Below are 18,613 nucleotides of genomic sequence, written 5' to 3' on the forward strand. Positions count from 1 at the left end.
ATAATTGGATGGGCTGCATTCCACAGCTGCCTGGTCCAGACTGCTCGCTGTCCCCTGTCTCATGTGAAAGAGGCAAGAACAACGTGGGTCCCCCTCCTGTCTCACCAGAGGGTCAGAAGGTAGAACTAGAGTTATGTATCCAAAAAAACAATCGATCCATCAATCAATGACAGAAGGAAGAAGGAACATGTACAAAAGAGGATTTGCTCAAACCATGAAGTGATTGGCAAGATCCAATCTCAAAGGTCTCTGTGTTGGCAAGCTGTGCCTGAGGGCATGGTTTGGAGCTCATTTTTGCAATGAGCTTAGCAAAGGCCCATGGCCATGCTACTCCCTTTTGCAGGCACCACACTGGAGATCCGGAAGGCCTGCCAGCCTCACGAGTTCCACTGGAAAAGGACAGGAAGGACAAAGGCCAACGCCTAAAACCAGCCAGTGGCTGGCAGCCTTCCTCGGCCCCCCGAAAGCTGACATCTGATGTGCACTCTGGCATATGTACATCACCTAAACTATTCAGTGATCCCACGTCTGAAATAGCCCTGGCTTCATAGCATGTTATTCTACACAATTATAGCAATTAAGTGTCTAGTAAGTATGATCACATTCATACTATTCATATAATAAAGTCACAAGTCAAAAAAAAAAGGGCTTTTGTTGGACAGTTTCTGAAACACTTCTTCTCATTCAGGAAATATAGTGACCATATTTATAAGAGAAGAACATTCGATCCAGAAAGTGGAAGAATGTCAAGTTTTTCATGCAATTACCCCATCTCAGAGGACATGGGATGTTCCCTAAACCCAGAGCCTTATCCTAGGAAATTTTGGCATTTGGGACCAACCTCTCAGGCCTTGGTGTCTTCCACATGACCTGGCACTGAGGACAGCCTCTCTTGCACCGGCCTATTACTCTATCCCTGGAGGCCTCACTCTGAGAGGAGGTGAGTGGGCAGTGCTAGTCCTTTCCTCTGAACAGTTCAAGGTGCTTCCTAAAGTTTGCATGGCCCAGGGGTCATTAATCCCGGGGGGACCTCCTCCACACATCCTCCTTGCTTTCAAGGTGGGCCAAGGACTGGGACATGTTTGGTCAAAACCAGGAGTGACCCATCCCTCCCACTCCCGCCTTCCCCCAGCTCCGCAGCCTCGGTGGCATGGAGGAGAGGATGATGCATGAGGGGACGAAGGGACCAGCGCTGCTGGGGACTTCCAGGGCTCACCATGGGCTTGCTGAGGTAGCATAACAGGAAGGAGCACTTCCTCCCGTTGGATGAAAGGGTCCCTGACACACAGCCCATATTCGTACCTGAAAACGTCACCCCCTCCCACACAATGGCCAAACAACTCCCCAAAGTGTTGTTGCTCGACCTCCCGGCTATGACATCACTTCATTCATGACCATCGGCTCCTGAAGGACTGACCTTACAAGGAGGAAAGCATGCATCCTGATTTTGACAAGCTGACCCTGAGGCAGATAATGTGGCATGAAGTCCATAACTGTTGCTGGGATGGTTTGCAGCCTTCCTCTGGCACTGCAAATGATCAAGTCATGCTGATGCTACCTCTAATTTATGAATGAGGAATTGGAGAATTAGTCATCTTTGGGAACTAGAAAATATTCATAGCCTGTTTTACATTGAACCAAACTTTAGATTGAACAATTAAAGCAGCATCCTAAGCAGAACCCCTCATAACACGAATATATTCTCACTTTTTTTTTTTTTTAAGACTTCCCTTTCTGAAGCAGTAATTTACATGCAACAAAGACCCGCTTAGACCAATCTATACACACAGCACCATCCTGCCTTCAAACCTGATCTTGGGGCTACTGCCACCAGGCTTCTCCTCCTCAACACTACTGACATGTGGGGCCGAATAATCCTTTGTTGTGGGGGGGACTGTACTGTGTATTATGGGATGGCTAGCTACCTCCCTGGCCTCTACCCTCTAAATGCCAAGGGATGCCGCTTCCAACTTCTAACAATTAAAAATATCACCAAATAGCCCCCTGGGGGCACAATCAGCCCAATTAAAAATTATAGTTTTCCTTCCACCCTCAACTTCCCACACCCGAGACAGAGTTTCTTTTCTTCCTGGCCCAGCCTAACCAAATTGGAGCCCAGGGCACCAGGCAGGAGGACGCGGATTATCGGATTAAGTACTATCTAGAGGTTGACCTCTAGATAGAGAGGCTCCAACAGAAACTGAGAAGACATTGGTATCTGTGGCTTTGACTTTCTTGTCTGGGAAAGTTAATGAAGCTGTGCTCACTCCTTCCCAAAATCTTAGATTGGGATCGGGGGTGTGAGATCTGTTAGTTTCGCTAATGCCAGTGTCCCAAGGTTAGGGTCTGCAGACAATTTATAGATTCTTTGACTGTTTCTTACTGTGCAGGCTAAGGTTGGAGGTTCTCTGCAGGGGCTGGTTGATTGAACCTGAGCTCGTACTGATGCATTTTATTTCTTTGTTTGTTTGTTTGTTTGTTTATTCATGCATTCATCCGTATTAGGGAGAGTGTGTGGGTGAAGAAGTTATAGGACTTGCCTGCTTGCACTATGGTTCTGAAAAGTTGCCTAACTAGTCCCAGTGATGGAGAAACTGAGGCCCAGAGAGAAGTTAGGTGTGAAAGTGCTGGAACAATAGTTAGCAGTTCTTATGCAACCTTCTGCTTTTACCCAAGCGACTCTGAAATTCACAGCAAAAAGGATCCCATACATTGATAATGCTTTTCAGATATGGCTTTTGGGGCTGGGGGTAAATGAGTTCTTTATTTTGCAACCAATGGAAACCATTTAAAATGCATTAAAACTAGCCAGTGTCTTCAGCTGGGGGTGGGGTCGTTTGTTAAAAATATGTACCCGGAGCTTGGTTTGGTTTTCTAATTGCATGCATTTTCCAGATACCCTGCCAAGAATTATTTAATATTATACCTGTAGTTTGAATACTTGTAATACCATGTATTTCGGTGTCTAAAATGCAATGCACACAAATTTGCATGGCATTGCTTTTTTGGAGAAGTTATTAATCTTGTTTACTTTGATTACCCATACTGGTAAAGAGAATTAACATAGGCTGGCTTTTAAATCTATTCTTCTAAGCCAATGACATTTTTTGCCCTGAAATCCCAATACCCTTTATTTGTTTTAGCAGATCTCTACAATATCATTTTTAAGAAAAATTTAGTGTAATTTGTGCTGACCTCAGATGATAACCTCTGTGTGAGAAGCAGGAGGAACCTTTCCCTGGCAACTTTTCTAGCCCCTTCTGTGACCTGCAAGTCCAAGTCTCTGGGCGATTTCTGTTAAGCAAAACTGAGTGACTGCTGGTCTGGACTTGTTGCGTGTCTGTGTGTGTGTGTGTGTGTGTATTTCTAAATATATTTCTGGTGTTAATTGTACTCTAAACTTTTTCCTGATTCTAATTTTCTTAGAAAAGTGAATGAGGGTTATATGAAAACAACAGTCATTTAAAAGAGAAAAAAGCAGGTGTTTCAGAATAGCCAGTAAAGAGAGTAGTGATAATCACTCCTTGAATATAGAATAGCTTTTGAGCAATTATTTTTTCAATGCTACAGAAAATAATTTGCAAATACATCAGATCTTTCAAAATACAATTACAGTGAGCAGGCATGGTTAATTCAAGGATACCAGTGTGAAAAATTCTGCAGAACATCAGGCAGGACAGTCCAAGACCAGAGTCAGAAAAGAGCTCAGATCTCTTGTGTCTATTTAGACCCATAAATGTACTGGGAAGACTTAACATTAAACTTATCTGTCCATTTCCAGAATAAGTGGAAAAATTTCAACGTTTATGTTGGCTTTCTTCATATGAAAACATACAGAATTTATAATGAATAGTTAATAATACATCAGCTAATATTAAAGTTCATTCCACATTGCCATTGATCGATGATAGCATCATGGGATCGCTCACACAATCAATTTATAAGAAATTCATCTAAACATTTCTACTGATCAACACATAGCTTGGGTGAGGGTCTTCTTCCCTAAGGGCAAGAAACTTTATCTACTCCTAATTTTAAAGTTCCTTTTACCTCTCTTATTCTGGGATTTATAACATTTTCCTGTAAACTCACTGTTATATTTCCCAGTTTTAAATTCTGTGATTAGAAGGCTTGTGTTATTTAGCGTTTACGTATGAGGCCCAAAATAAATTTAACTATGTTAAGATAAGCCTAAGGTATATCAATATGTGAAAAATCTTCACCAAGTGAACTGAGCAGTGAAAAATCACCTGGCTTTAACCATTAATCAAGTTTGAGTCATTTTCTCTGAAACCCAAACACACTAAAAAAACCTTTCTCAGCAAATCCATCAGTCTTGGATTTTTACTTTATGTACTGATAAAAAGATAGATGATCTCACAATTTAGCTCCTCCAAAAGATTCAAGGCTGATTCCAAATCCGGAGTCAGGTCCGGGCTTCTCTGTCCAACAGAGGTCAGGATGCCGGAAGCAGGGGGAAGCCAAGAGAGGCAGGGTGGGCAAGGGGAGAGCAGGGAGGGGGCCCCACTTACCGCCATTGCAGGACGCGCAGCTGAATAAGGGGCGGGGCCACTGGCTGCAGAATCCACAAAGTAGCTCATCCTCACTCAGCACCTGCGTGGGAGAAAGCCTTCACTGAGCCACTGGATGCACCAGTGTGTGCACTAGAAGCCAAAGGGGGTTCGAATCGTAGAACTGGGTGTCTCCTAGGAACCGTAGAGCTCACCTCTTCTTTTTTTTAGTATTTCTTTTTAAGAGGGAAGGAGAGGGAGAGAGGGAGAATCTTAAACAGGCTCCTCGCGAAGCCTGACATGGGACTCGATCTCACAACCCTGAGATCATGACCTGAGCTGAAATCAAGAGTCAGACACCTAACTGGCTGAGCCACCCAGGGGCCCCTAGAGTTCACCTCTTTATGCTACAGAGAAGGAAACGAGAATTCAGAAAGATGAAATGATGGATCCCAGGCACACAGAGAAAGGGCAGCCCCTTGGCTGCAAAGTCGCAGGGATAGTGCACAGCCTCTGTGAACTAAAGTCAAGAAGCAGGAAAAGCATCTACAAAAAGACCTTTTGTAGGGTTTCTGGACAAGGACCAGGTCTTACGTGTCATTTTGAGTAACATCCCCATCCATCTATCACCCTCCAGCCCAACCAGGCCTGACACACAGCAGGTGCACTCAGCACCCAGGTGTAGCATAAATTTGATAAAAGAGTAAATAAAGAAAGGTCTGAGGGGAAGAAGGATGGAAAAGCCTGACTGAAGAGACACATCAACCAGGACCCTGAGACACAGATAAACAGAGAGAAACCCTGAAAAAGGGACTGAACTTTATTCATCTGGAACAAAAGGAGAAACACTATGAAGTAATTCTTGTCCAGAGCTGTTATCTACACCAAAAATCTGACTGTCAAGAACGCTTGAGGAATGTTCTGGCTGAAGGGATTTTCCAGCTGGCTGTCAGTCATCAGGAAAATCATTTATGTATCAAACATCTCTGTTAATCTAAATGCTTCCTAAAGTGCATTAGTTCACACACTTTAATAAACTCAATATTATATACTGAAAAAAAAAGTCTTTCTCGAGTGATTTAGAAGATTTAGTTCCTAGGCACAGCATTCGAAGGCCAAATTCCTATGGTTAAGAAGTGACATTTTAGGGGTGCCTGGGTGGCTCAGTTGGTTAAGCATCTGCCTTTGGCTCAGGTCATGATCTCAGGGTCCTGAGTTCGAGTCCCGCATCAGGCTCCCTGCTCAGCAGGGAGTCTGCTTCTCCCTCCCCCCTCTGCCCCTCCCCCCACTCATGCTCTTGATCACTCTCTCCCTCAAATAAACAAATAAAATCTTAAAAAAAAAAAAAGACGTGACATTTTAGTTTTAACTTGACTGTTTCTGGATTGTAGTTGTCTTTTCCTTCATTCTTGCTAATATGTAAAGCTACGGGCACATTTCAAGAAAAAAAAAAAGAGTATTATACGTCTTTGTTCAATTTGTGGTTTTGGTTCACTGTCTTCATTCAGTTGACAGCCAATGAGCATATCTTCCTTCCTATGAAATGTATTTAAATGATATAGTTAAACTGACTCAGCAATATGAAATTATACCGACTAAGGACTACACTCACAGAGTGGCTGATATTGCACGGTTGAGATCAGTAAGCTAAAAACCGTCTAAAGACATACCTTAACCCAGAACTGTGCTGCTTATTTTTAACTAAAACTTTACTTTTCTTATGATGCATTTTCTCCAAAACTAAGTGCAGACAAAATAATATTAATTTTTAAAAATAAAATAACTAAGGGTAGCTAGGCTATGTTAACCAAGATGCTGTTCTCTTGTTTTTCAGGGGAATTGATCTCCATTGCAGCAAAATGGCAGCTGGAAGAACCCCCGGTTGGTGAAGCTGAAGGGGAGACAAAGATCAAAGTAGGCTAGTCCAAGGATGTTGTTAAAATCTGTATCCGTTAATATCACCTATTTCTCAAAATAATGAGCAGTGATCGCATGTCAGACTGTGCTGGACACTGAGCATGAAATAAGAATAAGGTACATACAACATAGGTCAATGAGGACTGGTCCTGACCATATATCATGAAGACAGTCTCAATGAGTTCAATGTTCCCTTCCTACTAAAACATTCCTTACCTTTAATCTTGAAATCGGACGTGAAAGTCCTAATGAATCATCATCAATCTGTATATCCCTACTTGAACTTTTTTAATCTACTCATGGATGAGACTTACAAGTTAACAACATGGAGTGTGTCATCCTGAGAATGGATTAACCATAATCAGATTCCCTAGGGTACATTTGGTCTTCCCTCCAGGGCCCTACAGGGCAACCTATAGCTTTGGGAAATGTCAGGTTTGGGAGCACTGTTTGTGCCGGCCATTCAGCCCTCCGATGTCCTCCAAAAAAGTCCCACGGACCCCCTGAGGCATCACAGACCTCAACCATTCACGTAACAAGCACAGTGAAGGCGTCCCTTGTTAGAAACTTGCTTATCCGTTCAGTAAATAGTTACTACGTGCCTGTTATGAGCTAGGCACCCTTCTGGTCATTTGGGACCCACTTGGTAAACAAAGATTCCCGACCTCGTGGACCTTACATTCTCTCTGACTCAGAATAAAGCTGAGAAAGACAGTCTCTATCTTCAGACGGTGGAGAAAACAGACTTACATATGACTATAATATAATGTGACGAGCAGTTTACCAACAATATAGAAAAAAATAAGCGGTCAGTTCTGCTAGGTGTGGGGAATGGGAAATCGTGGAAGATTGCACAGTGTGAGGTGTGACCATGTGGCCGTATGAGTCATCCCTATACTCCCACAAGCAGCAAAGACCTTTCCTCTTCTGAATTCCTATTTTATTTAGGTGTTAATAAGAAAAAGGACTTTTGGAAGTGGCAGCCTTGTCCTGAAGCCCAGCTCAGGGGCATCAAGAGTTTCAATCACCCAGCCAGACAACACCGCTCCGAGCAACGTGGATTGGGGAAAGGTTCAGTGGAAATATGTTTTCTCTTTCCAGCTGACAGAGTGAGGGAGGAAACCTAGGGCTCCACATATGGTGGATTCAGTGCGGGGCTGTGTTCCTGCGGCTTCGTTAGATGAATGACACTTCCCTTGGGGAAAAGCCCTTCGCCCAGGGAGGAAGCTGAACAGAGGGAGTTGCCAGGGCACTCAAGGGCTCTCATCTCAGGAAATAACTCTGGGACAGAAATGGATTACTGCTGTATTATTTTTTGGAGAAAGAAAAAAAGAACTCACCCTTTTTCCACTTGTAGATTGTGACACAGAACAGCTGCTTGGGACATAAACCCTTTCAGGAAAAGCAAAAGGAGTGTCTGGGTGATACTTTTTTTTGACTTGTTGGCCAAAGAGAATTCCCTCCCACATAACATGAAACATCAGCTGGACCAATTTTTTTTTTTTTTTGTCTTGGCATTATAAATGTTTATTACCTAAGTACAAAACAACTATGTGATTTAAGATTTACTCCCTAGCCTAGAAGCATCCATAGGCCTGTCAGAATGTAGAAAGGGTTGTGAAAAGCGGAGCTCATTTTTCTTGAATGGGACCAACAATGGCCAAGTAGCAGATAAATGTGTCTGAAGTGACTTGATCCTCAGGATCCTGCCCCGGCCTCTCAGCCCTCATGCCTTCCCACACCCACTGCACCTCTGCTCTTGAAACGTAGAACTTCTGTTCCCATAAGCTCTCCAGGCCAGCCCTCGCTTCCCTGCCCTTCTCATGTGACCCCCTCTGATAGAAATGCCCTCCTGTACTCCTGCTCCTTAGCCATCTACCCGCTTCTCCTCCAGCTTTGAGGCTCCTCTCAGGAGCTCTCGCTGCCAGGAACCCCTGCAGCCCTCGCCTTCACCCCAATCAGGGCTAGCTGCCCTTGAGCTCTGTTCCCCACGTGTGTTTCTATCACTGTGCCCAACGCACTGGTTTATAAACATCTGTTTCTATTTGCCTCTCCCACTAAACTCGGAGCTCTTTGAAGGCAGGCACTAGGCCTTTTTCATCTTTGTATCTCCAGACTTTAAGACAGCCTAGGCAGCATAAGAGAATTCTTTTTTTTTTAATTAGTGAATAATAGAATGACTTGGTCTCGCAAGACCAAAAATGTAAAGTGGATCAGATGTTCATTTGATTCTCAAATCAGAGAATCTGAATAGATTGCAGAGCTAAATAAAGATCCACTTGAAATAATAGGTGTGGGGGCTCCTCGGTGGGTAGCTCAATCAGTTGAGAGTCCGACTCGTGGTTTCGGCTCAGGTCCTCGTGGTCTCTGGGTCCTGAGATGGAGTCCCATGAGTCGCCACTCAGCAGGGAGTCCGCTTCTCCTCTCCCTCTGGCCCTCCCCTCTCTCTTGAATGCACACTCTCTCTCTCTCTCTCTCAAATAAATAAATCTTTAAAAAAAAAAGAAAAGAAAGAATAGGTTTGTTGCATGATCCATTTCTAAGTGTTGGCCATTAATGTCACCTTATCACAGAAGTGTTCTCCAGCAGCCCATATGACACTTAGCTGCTTGTTGATTGTCTCACCAACTCACACCCCATTAGAACTTAAGGATTTCGTCCGCGTCTTCACTCTGTACCCCGGGCCCTACACTATACTTGGTGACTCTAGGAGTTAAGTTAGAAAACGTGTACATGCCCTTTAACTCGCCTAAGCCCCCCACCGTTTTTTTTTTACAGATGAGGAGAAAGACACAGGCAATGCTGTAAACGACCAGGCTGAGATCTGACTCTAGGACTTCAGCCACCTTCTCCTGGGCTTCTCTCTCCTCGCTCTCCTCAATTTTCCAGATAAAAATGCTCAATCCGTGCAGAGGACAAAAAAGATAACAATTTGGTTTATGTGGATGTATCAGTCCAGTAATGGACTTTGAACAGTTTTCTGTGGGACTCTGGGGAGAGCTCTAGCCTTTGTAAAGCATGCTACCCGTGGACTGTTTCTGGACCTTTCCACCCTCCGCAAGCCTAGTGACGGGACCTGACCTGCAGGTTGATGCTGCCTTTCACCCAGATCCCTCCAGGGCAGGGTGAGGGATGCCCAGAGTGCAGAGAGGCTGGGGAGGAGCAGGGGTATGTCAGGCCGAGGCAGCAGGAGTAGGAAATCCCAAAGAGACGAGGCCTTCATGAAGGCTGAATCCAGTACACATCAACTCTGCCCCTCCTTGGCTGCATTTCTACATGAGTACTGTGACATCACTGTTTTTCATTTTGGGTTCTGGGCTCTTCAAGGAAACACTATGCCTTTAGGGAAATAGCAAACTACACTTAAGTGCTTTTTTTTTTTTTTTTCGTTTCGAAAATGATTGTTTTTTGGCAAAATAACATACATTTATTGAAGAAATTACAACAAAAACACAGAAATGTCTGAAAGGAATGCCAGAATCACCCAAAATCCCACCATCTAGAGATAATTGTCCTAATACGCTGTTCAACGTTCCTCTGGGTCTTTTTTAATGTCTTTTCGAATGTAGATATAACATATACATAGGATCATAATTTTACCTTCGTGATATAATTGTCTGCATGCTATTTTGTTATCTGCTTTTTTCATTGACATTTGACATATGCTATGAACATTTTTCTGTGTCAAGAAATATAGCTCTATGTTCCAAAGTTATGGCTGTTGAGTATTGTATTTTATGTATGCATTATTCTTTTCTTAATGAGCCTCTTATTACTGTAAAATTAATTTGTCCCCAATTCCTTGTCATGATAAAAGTTCTTAAAATATTTTCTCTTGTCATTAACTACCTTCAAGTGGTATTGTTGGAACAAGGAATGTGTACAAACTGCCTTCCATAATAGAGAAGCGAAAATTATACAGCCACCAACAATGGCATTGTGTTCTAACTTTGACCTTACCCTCCAGGCTTCCTGTTAACTTCATAGGTCAGGAATCATGGCTACAATCTATGCTAGGTAGAAAGATGGCACATGGAGGATTCAACTGTGGAGTAAAGCTATGATACATAGATAATGTAGATAATTTGCTATGCAAAAGTTAAATAGATTTGCAACTAGGATTTCTCCTAATATCAAGAATTTAGGATTCCCATTAATTTGTATTAAAAAGACACCCTTTTGGCCTAGAATGCAGGAGAAAAAGAATTTGACTTCCAAAAGGACTATCCATTCAAAGAAAAATGACAGAACCTTTGCCAAACTAAAGACATTGCCATCCATGTCCTCAAGGCAACACCTTGAATCTCCAATGAATAGTTTGAATTTCTTCTTTATGAATGCCATGAAAATCTGTTTTTAAAGACTCAGAATGAGCACTACCTCTTTGGGAAGCTTTTCCTGAACCTCCTAGGCAGTTAGATGAGCACCCTCGACCCTCCTCCATGGGACTCACTGTAACAATATGCCTACTTTGGTATTTGGTATTTGGTCCAGAGTACTTCCTGTATAGATGTCTGTTTCTGCTCCCAAATCCTGAGTTGCTTGAGAGTAGGGACTGCTTTTTTTACCCTACATAGTAGACATGCAACAGGTTTGTTGACTGAATGAAAGAACCTGTCCATGAAATAGAGTTAGATTGTGCAACAGTATGTCTCATGGTCTGAGTATTTCCAAGAGAGTGAAGATATCTCTAGAACAAAAAAAAGATCCATCCCCTGTGATGATGTCCGTCCATATGTAACACTAAGATTAGACTTCTTTAATGTTAACTACAAGCAGAATCATATTTTTCTTTTTTAAAAATAGACTTTATTTATTTATTTGAGAGAGAGAGAGTGAGCGAGAGAGTAGGAGTGAGAGGTTGGGATGGGAGGCAGAAACAGACTCCCCACTGAGCGGGGAGCCTGACACGGGGCTCTGTTCAGGGACTCCAGGATCATGACCTGAGCGGTAAGGCAGACACTTAACCAACTGAGGCACCCAGGTGCCCCAGAATCATATTTTTCTTTAAACTAATGAATGCACCAAATTGACAAGTTTATCTATTACATCATTCTCTTAACTCTCATGAGTAGTTCATTGGTAATTTTCCAGTCATTTTAGTAGATCTCTCCTTTGATCTGTCAGTGTAACAAAAGCTACCAAGTTCAATTCCCCCAAGAACTCAAATTTAAGCATATTTAGACAGTTTCCCAAGGAAACTCTGTGGTTGCAATAAAGAGAAAAGAGAAATAGTTCAAAGAATTGGAGATAGCTTCTCTTCCTTGCTCCTAAATCTTTAAGAACTTCATTTTCTTGACTGGGTATTTCAACATTACAGTAGTAAACATTCCTTCTTATTTTAAGTAGCCAACCCTGACCCATAAAGGCAGTGTTCTGATTTATGTGCTGTTGCCTTCTGTGTCTTAAACTAAACGCGGCACCTTCACTCAATTCACAAAGCAGCCACTTAGGGTACAGCTAACATCACAGTCTTACTTCTCCCCTGCTTCACTGATAATTAGTGCTCCAAGCCTTACTTGAATAGAGGCATGAACATGACTCATAGCCATCTCCTATTTCTCTAAACCACCCCCAGCTCCTAACTAAAGCATAACACTTTCAAGTTCTGTACAAATTCACATAGATCAACCATTCTTTCTTGGAAGACTAAAAATACACTTATGTTATACTATTACAAGAGTAATTGCTTTGCCCTTCCTCAAGGAGTAACTCGTTAATATGTCCTGAAAAAGAGAGAGAATATAAGACGGTTTTAGTCTGTGTACCATAGCAATTAGGAAATAAGGAGTACCTCGTAGACTATTTTATGTTTCCTCATCATGGAAACAAATCCTTCCCCGTCACACTGCTGGAATGGCATTGTGAACAGTGGGCAGAACGGAGTTGCTTCTTATAAACATCAAGGGAATACATTAAAACCTGCCTGCTCTTAAATGAGAGGAATTTTATGACCACAATGTCAATCCTAGTCTCTGAAACCTAGCAGAAACTAGCAGTCTACTTTTTCTAGTCAATCAGGCTTCATGTGGGAGCATCCTCTGGAAGACTGAAAGTAACATTCAGTACACTGTTTTACAGTAAAAGTGCCCACAGCCTCGTCTCCAAATGTCATTCCTCAAATCCTATATTTAACCATGGAATTCAGCAAATGATCACAGTTGGCCACCATGCACATCGTAGTTACTATGAATAACTGAATAGATAAATTAAAATTGTTTTTTACTAAAAAACTAGAAACAAAAATGTGTAAGCTAGAGAAATGACATTAAGTACTCTGCTTCACAATGGCGGATATAGCGGAGGTCATGGTATATGAGATTCTTGGCCAAGTCGAATCCAAAGAAGGTCTGCAAGACTAAAAATGTCACCTCTAACCCGATGGATGCTGCCCAAGAAATCCCTAAAGAGTCTAGAATTTTAAATAATTACTTTTCAACTCACAGCGTGTGGAGCATATTGGATATAATCTAGAATTTAGATATGGTTCGGGATCCTAAGAAGCTCTCAACAAAACTGAAAGACATCATGAACAGAGGTAGGTACTAAGAGAACATGAAAGCGGAACAGGATAGATTTGAATAATGCCCTTTTCAAACTGAACCAAAGGACACCAGCTGCCTTAGATCTCTCAAATCCGGCAAGCAACTTCTTGGACTATGTCTGATTATGATTTTCATGGTGTTGTTTCATTTGTTTTACTGCCCAAATTGTAAGGTTCAGATTTCTGGATATAATGTTAAACAGCTTACTGCCCCTCTTATAGAAAGAGGGATTTTGCAAAGTCAGTCAATTTTGGAGTTGGAAAAGAGCCATCAAACCCGCCATTTTTTTTCTTGGAATACACTGTGCTCAGAGAGGTTAAGTGTTTACCAGCAATAAAGAGCTCTGGAGTTACAGACTGCGGGTTAACCTGAGCCTATGGCCACGAGTGAGTTTCTTAACCTCACAAAGTCTTAGTTTCCTCAACAATAAATTGAGGTAATAATACCCATCCTTTCAGGATCATTGAGAAAGGCTGGATAAAATAAATGTGCTTAGCAGAGTGCTTTACACATGATAAAATGGTCAACAAATAGTGGTCATTATTTATTGCTATTTTGTCACAACGCTTGGCATTAGTAAGCATTCATGCATTCATAGTCATAGCGGGTTTTATTAATTATTATTTTCAGTGCCCAAAACAGCAGAGGCTATTCATTCAGGTATTAGAGCTAGAACCCAGATGGCCTAAATCTCTTGTCTCTTTTTCTAAAGGACTTGCATTTAAATAATCAGAAAAGGATTCTCTTCCGTAAGCAGGGGTTGAGTAGGCATTAGTTAAGAATTTCACTGGAGAAAAGAACCACAATTTCTGTTGAATGGTAGTCTATTTGTACCATTGTTATGCATAAAACCAAGAAGTAAGCATTTTTCTTACAGTGAGGAGCAAACCCATTGAAAGATTGCATGGCACATGGGGGAAATATTGTAGCCTTTCTCGAGTTAAACCAACATCTTTTTGATATAAATGTCTATCTTTTGTGGAGTAACACTTCAGCGACTAGATACAAACATAAGGAAGTAGTAAGCTGCTTACAGAAAATACTGCAAGAGTTTTTGTTTGTTCACGTTTTTAATTTTTTGTGTGTTTTGGCTTTTTTTTCTTTAGAGCCGCACTTCCCCAACTGATTTGCATAGGAATCACCTGGGAATGGTGTTACAATGCAAAGCCTGAGTCAGCAGGTCTGAGGTACAGCCGGAGGACGATCTGCATTTCCAGCAAGATCCCACGTGATGCTGATGCTGTGACTCAGAGGACCTCACTTTGAGGAGCAAAGAAGCGTCTGGACAAACTTGGTTAAATGTGTGAGTGATTACAACAAGGTAGGTGATTAGGAGGCAAAGCCCACTGAGGACCAGGCAAGAAGACATCTGTGGCACAGGCTGAGCAGAAGTTTGATTTTTTTATCTTAGCTACAATACAAGCCTGGCCAGGGGAACCTGCAGCTCAGGACCTGTCCGTGCCTCTCAAGCCACGTGCCCGAGGATGGCCACATCTGACAAGGCTTCTTGCCTTTCCTAGGAACTTGTGGTCTTAGCCTCTAATGTCAAGAAACTGGCATCGCTATTCTCTCCCCATTGACTGGAACCCTTTTGGATTAAAAAGCTCACTGGGAGCACCAAAAGGTGATCAAGGAAAATAATTTGCAATATATTTTTCACAGTTTTAAATGACCTAAAACTTTTGGAAACTCTCTGATTTGTGTTTTGCAACTTCTGGTGCATCGGAGATAATTTCAAAATGAAAAGTTCAAAAAATTTAAATGCAAGAAAAAGGCTAAAATTCTGGGGGTTTCTACTTTTCCACATCGCTTGAAAATTTCTAGATTTTGTTTCCCCCACTGAGAATATTTTCTTGACATCTTCACTAAGAAGTTGCTTCTTGACTCTCCTTCTAGTAAGTACTATCCCAGCCTTCTCCTCTAAGGTCTTGAGACAGTGGCAGCCCTTGGTCAATGGAATATCAAATCTATCCTCTTCTATGAGAAATGAAATTGATCAGAAATAGATTTCACTCCCTTCTCTAGACACTATTTCTTGCTATCTGAAGTCCCAAAACACTCATAGACTGTGTCACATAGCTTAGCACTTATATTGTCTTTTATTTTCAACCTCTTTTCAGGTAAGATCTTGTGTTCTAAAATAAAATTATATTGATTTTAAAATGGAACTTCCATTATTATTCTTTCTGCATCTGTCACATCACCCAACACAAGGCTGGAGACAGCACAGAAATTCAGTCGATATTGGTCACAAGAGACACTGGAGGAGATATATGCTGATCTAGTCAACCAGACCTTGTAACTTTTCCACACAGTGAGTATCTCTCTGACAATGAATGGTTGATTCACAGATCCCCCCCTTTGGAAAAGAGGCCTATTCCACAGTATCCTCCCAAATAAGAGTAAATCATGAGTCAAAGCAGAAAAATCCAGACTAAACTTGTGTAAGTATCTGAAAGCTACGAAGGTTCCTTTGAGATCCAATGCCAGCCCCAAGGTCTGGACTCACAGCCCCTGGGTTCTAATCAGGTCCCACCTCTAAACTGGTCATATTACCAAGCCTCCGTGTCTTCATCTGTTAAATGGGAATAACAAGAGTGCCCACCTCAAATACTTCGATGTGGATTAAATGAAGTAGTCTGTGCAAAGCACTCAGCAAGGGCCCCGGAGCATGCTAAGTGCTCGATAAATATTAGGAATTATTATCCTCCTGCTGGTAAAGTGGAGGAAACCAGGTGTGATACCCGGAGAATCACCAAGATTAAAAGGTGGAGTTTCCTAAAGCTACATTTTCAGTAGAGCAGGGACAAAGGAGATGAAGAGACATAAAATGAGTTGTTTTCATGTCTGAGTTTCCCCAGGATTGAATACTCACAAAATTTGCCTCCCATGCCACTAAATTGCTGCATACCACATTTAGTTTGCTCAAATACTAAATACTTTTTAATTTCCATATAGAAAGAAAGAAAGCTGGGAGTGTGGGGGGTGTCCCAGCTTCTAAGATGTAACCCTTCCTTCTGCTACTTGATGCAGAAATGGGAATTTTCAATGGGTAATTAGAAAAGGAGAGTTGCTGTGGAAAACAGATCTGTTCATCAATGAATAAAATCAGGAGGTACGGCAGAATGCCAATTATCGGTGAGAAATTCAGTAGTACACTGAGGCTCTGGGTGTAATCAAAGAGAGGAATGTCAGGGCTAATCATATGTTTCCCTACCATGTGTCTGTCTTCTGCCTCACACTCCCCAAGGGACCTGCACCCACACACCCAATTTGTTACAATATTACTTCAGACCGTCCCTCAACAGGATTGGCACTTTTATTCTTTATGCTGTTTACTCATCTTTGTGGAATAGGTGGGGCGCAAATCATCGTTCACATTTTAGGAACAGTCAGGTTAAATACCTGTTCTCAGTTACCAAGCCAGTCCCTAATGGGACCCAAATGCACATCCACTTTCTCGATGCCAAATCCAGCGGCTGGTTCCAGTTCTGACCCCGCTTGCCTTTGAACTTCATTGTAATCTGAGGCAGGCAATTGGCCCAGGTCCATGCTCTCAACCAGCGCTCCAGGGCCACAGATTACCAGGTGTTGAAGGATGACACCTTTAACCCACCTTCTTCCAGGCTCTACTCTTAGACCTCGTGGCCCCTCTACCCACTAGCACATCGGTGTAAGGGGCCTGGTAGCAAAGATGCCCTCTGTAATCAGACTCTCTGCCTCCCTCCTCCTCAGCAGCGGAACCAGGACGGAAGAGGCTGTGAGGCTGCTTTTGAATGTTTGTTTTTTCACTACTGAGTTGGCAAGGATGGAAGTTGTTGATTTACAATTAGAAGCAGCATGCTTCTTCAAATATTAATATTAATAACTACAATACTGAACACATGAAAAGGGCTTTTCATCTTCAAAGCACTTTGCAGACATTAACTCATTAGCTGTCCCTTCCCTCCATTCAGGAACAACAACAGGTAAGTAAGAATCTCATCAGCAACAGTGGCCACCCAGCAAACCCTCCACGCATAGCCCCTGCCTGCAGAAACAAAGGGTTTGCTTTTTAGATAAAAAGGAGACAACGCAATCCAGAGCCACAACTGATGAAGAGTCAAAATGTCAGTCATTTTACAAATCAAATGGAACTGCCAGAGTTATCATTGTAGAATCTGTTTTTCCTGTTGTTTAGCCGATACCTCTCTTTTCAGTTGCCCAGCAATGGTATGAAATAAGGGGGGAAATGGTTTTAAAAAAAATCTTACCCAAAAAGCAGTAAGGAAAAGCTACAAGTGAATGCCTTGATCTCAATAACCCAGAATTTTTTGAACAGTTCGTCCACGTATAATGCTACTTTAAAAGGTGGGATAACAGGGGCTTGTTAAAGCAGCTGAGAAGCCACAAAGTGGCATTACAGGAGAAAAATCACCGAATGGAGGGGGATGTCCACACCCCCTGCTGTTCAGCTGCAGCGCCACTGAAGTCCGGCTCTGCGGGGGAGAGAAGAAATCCCCCCGTGACTTTGAGACTCTCCCTGTCTCAGCTACAGCCCCCCAAAACAGGTAGAATATTGGAGGAATAGGAGTCACAAAACAGGGAAAAGCACCCAAAAAAATACCAAAAAAAAAAAAATTGGCTACTTTGGCTTGCAAGATTCAAACCTGTAGCAATTTCCTCTCTATAAAAATTCATTAAGGGGCTAGGCAAAACAAAAAAAAAAAAAAAAGGAAAGCAATAGACTTGCTAGGAGTGAAAAAGAAAAAAAAGGAATTTCTATGTTTAACTACAGCTTTATTTCTTTGGAACTGCTCCAATATGCGAGGAAAATTCAGAGTTTCTGACAAGTAATCTGCGAGTCTCTAAAACGTGTGTGATTTTGCTTTTATAAAGCAGGGAAAAGAGTGAAACACTCTTGATTTCAGACTATTTTAAGAATGTTAAGAAGTATTTTTGAAAATTGTTATTAAGTAATTGAATGGAATATATAGAAAAATGTGAAAAGAGAAAGAGAAAACCCGCCTGTATCCTGAAAGTCCCCATCAATTTACTGTTTAATCCCCCAGAATGAAACAAAAAAAAGGGAAAAGAAAAATAGCAAAGTTTTAGGCAGAAACTCACACTTCACTTACTACTTTGCCGGAGAGCCTGGGTGAAGAAAAGGTCCTGAGTGAGCTTCCCTCAATGTCTGTGGTCTCTTTCCAACTACCTGCGGGAATGCTCCGCTGGATGGCTATAGAGGATGCAAAGACCATAATGTTTCTAATAGAGCTGCCTCCTTAAATTGGGGGGTGTGGTCAAGACCGGGAAAGCTGGAAAAAAAGGCCATGTGCCCTAGCCCCTGACACTGTGGAGGCAGCCACTAGGACAGGCTCTTTGGTCCAGGTGGAAAAGCAAATGTTGTTACTGGCTGGGGTAACACTAAACCACACCTTATTTTCTATCCTTCAAATTATCCTTCAATTAAATGTAACTCAGCCATGGAGAGTAACGAGGAGGGAGATGAGCCTAAAGGAACTAGCTCTGTGGGATAAGGTGTCTCATCCTCTGCTGATGCATTAGATTTACTTTCTACTGAATATGTGAATATTCATGGATTCAATGGAGTCCCATTTAACCTAGGCAAGGGGTCTGGAGAGCCAAAGCTTGCTGTAG

The 18,613-nt window shown here is 42.1% G+C and overlaps 1 protein-coding gene across 3 annotated transcripts in view; it reads right to left on the reverse strand.

Annotated features, from left to right (window-relative positions):
* Positions 1-18,178, reverse strand: part of ETS1 (ETS proto-oncogene 1, transcription factor) — a 128,173-nt gene extending 109,995 nt beyond the window's left edge. Inside the window, exons 1-2 of one of the 3 annotated variants that reach the window (XM_032426166.1) lie at positions 18,091-18,178; positions 4,533-4,614 (exon numbers count right to left, since the gene is read on the reverse strand). In XM_032426166.1, the coding sequence (XP_032282057.1) occupies positions 4,533-4,601 (69 nt within the window). In that variant the 5' untranslated portion in view covers positions 4,602-4,614; positions 18,091-18,178. Of the gene's footprint in view, positions 1-4,532; positions 4,615-18,079 lie in introns of all 3 variants that reach the window. The other 2 variants (XM_032426167.1, XM_032426168.1) reach the window with 2 other exon arrangements.
* Positions 18,179-18,613: the final 435 nt, after the last annotated feature.

Source organism: Phoca vitulina, unplaced genomic scaffold (assembly GCF_004348235.1).
Source record: "Phoca vitulina isolate PV1807 unplaced genomic scaffold, GSC_HSeal_1.0 scaffold34, whole genome shotgun sequence".
Lineage (NCBI taxonomy): Eukaryota > Metazoa > Chordata > Mammalia > Carnivora > Phocidae > Phoca > Phoca vitulina.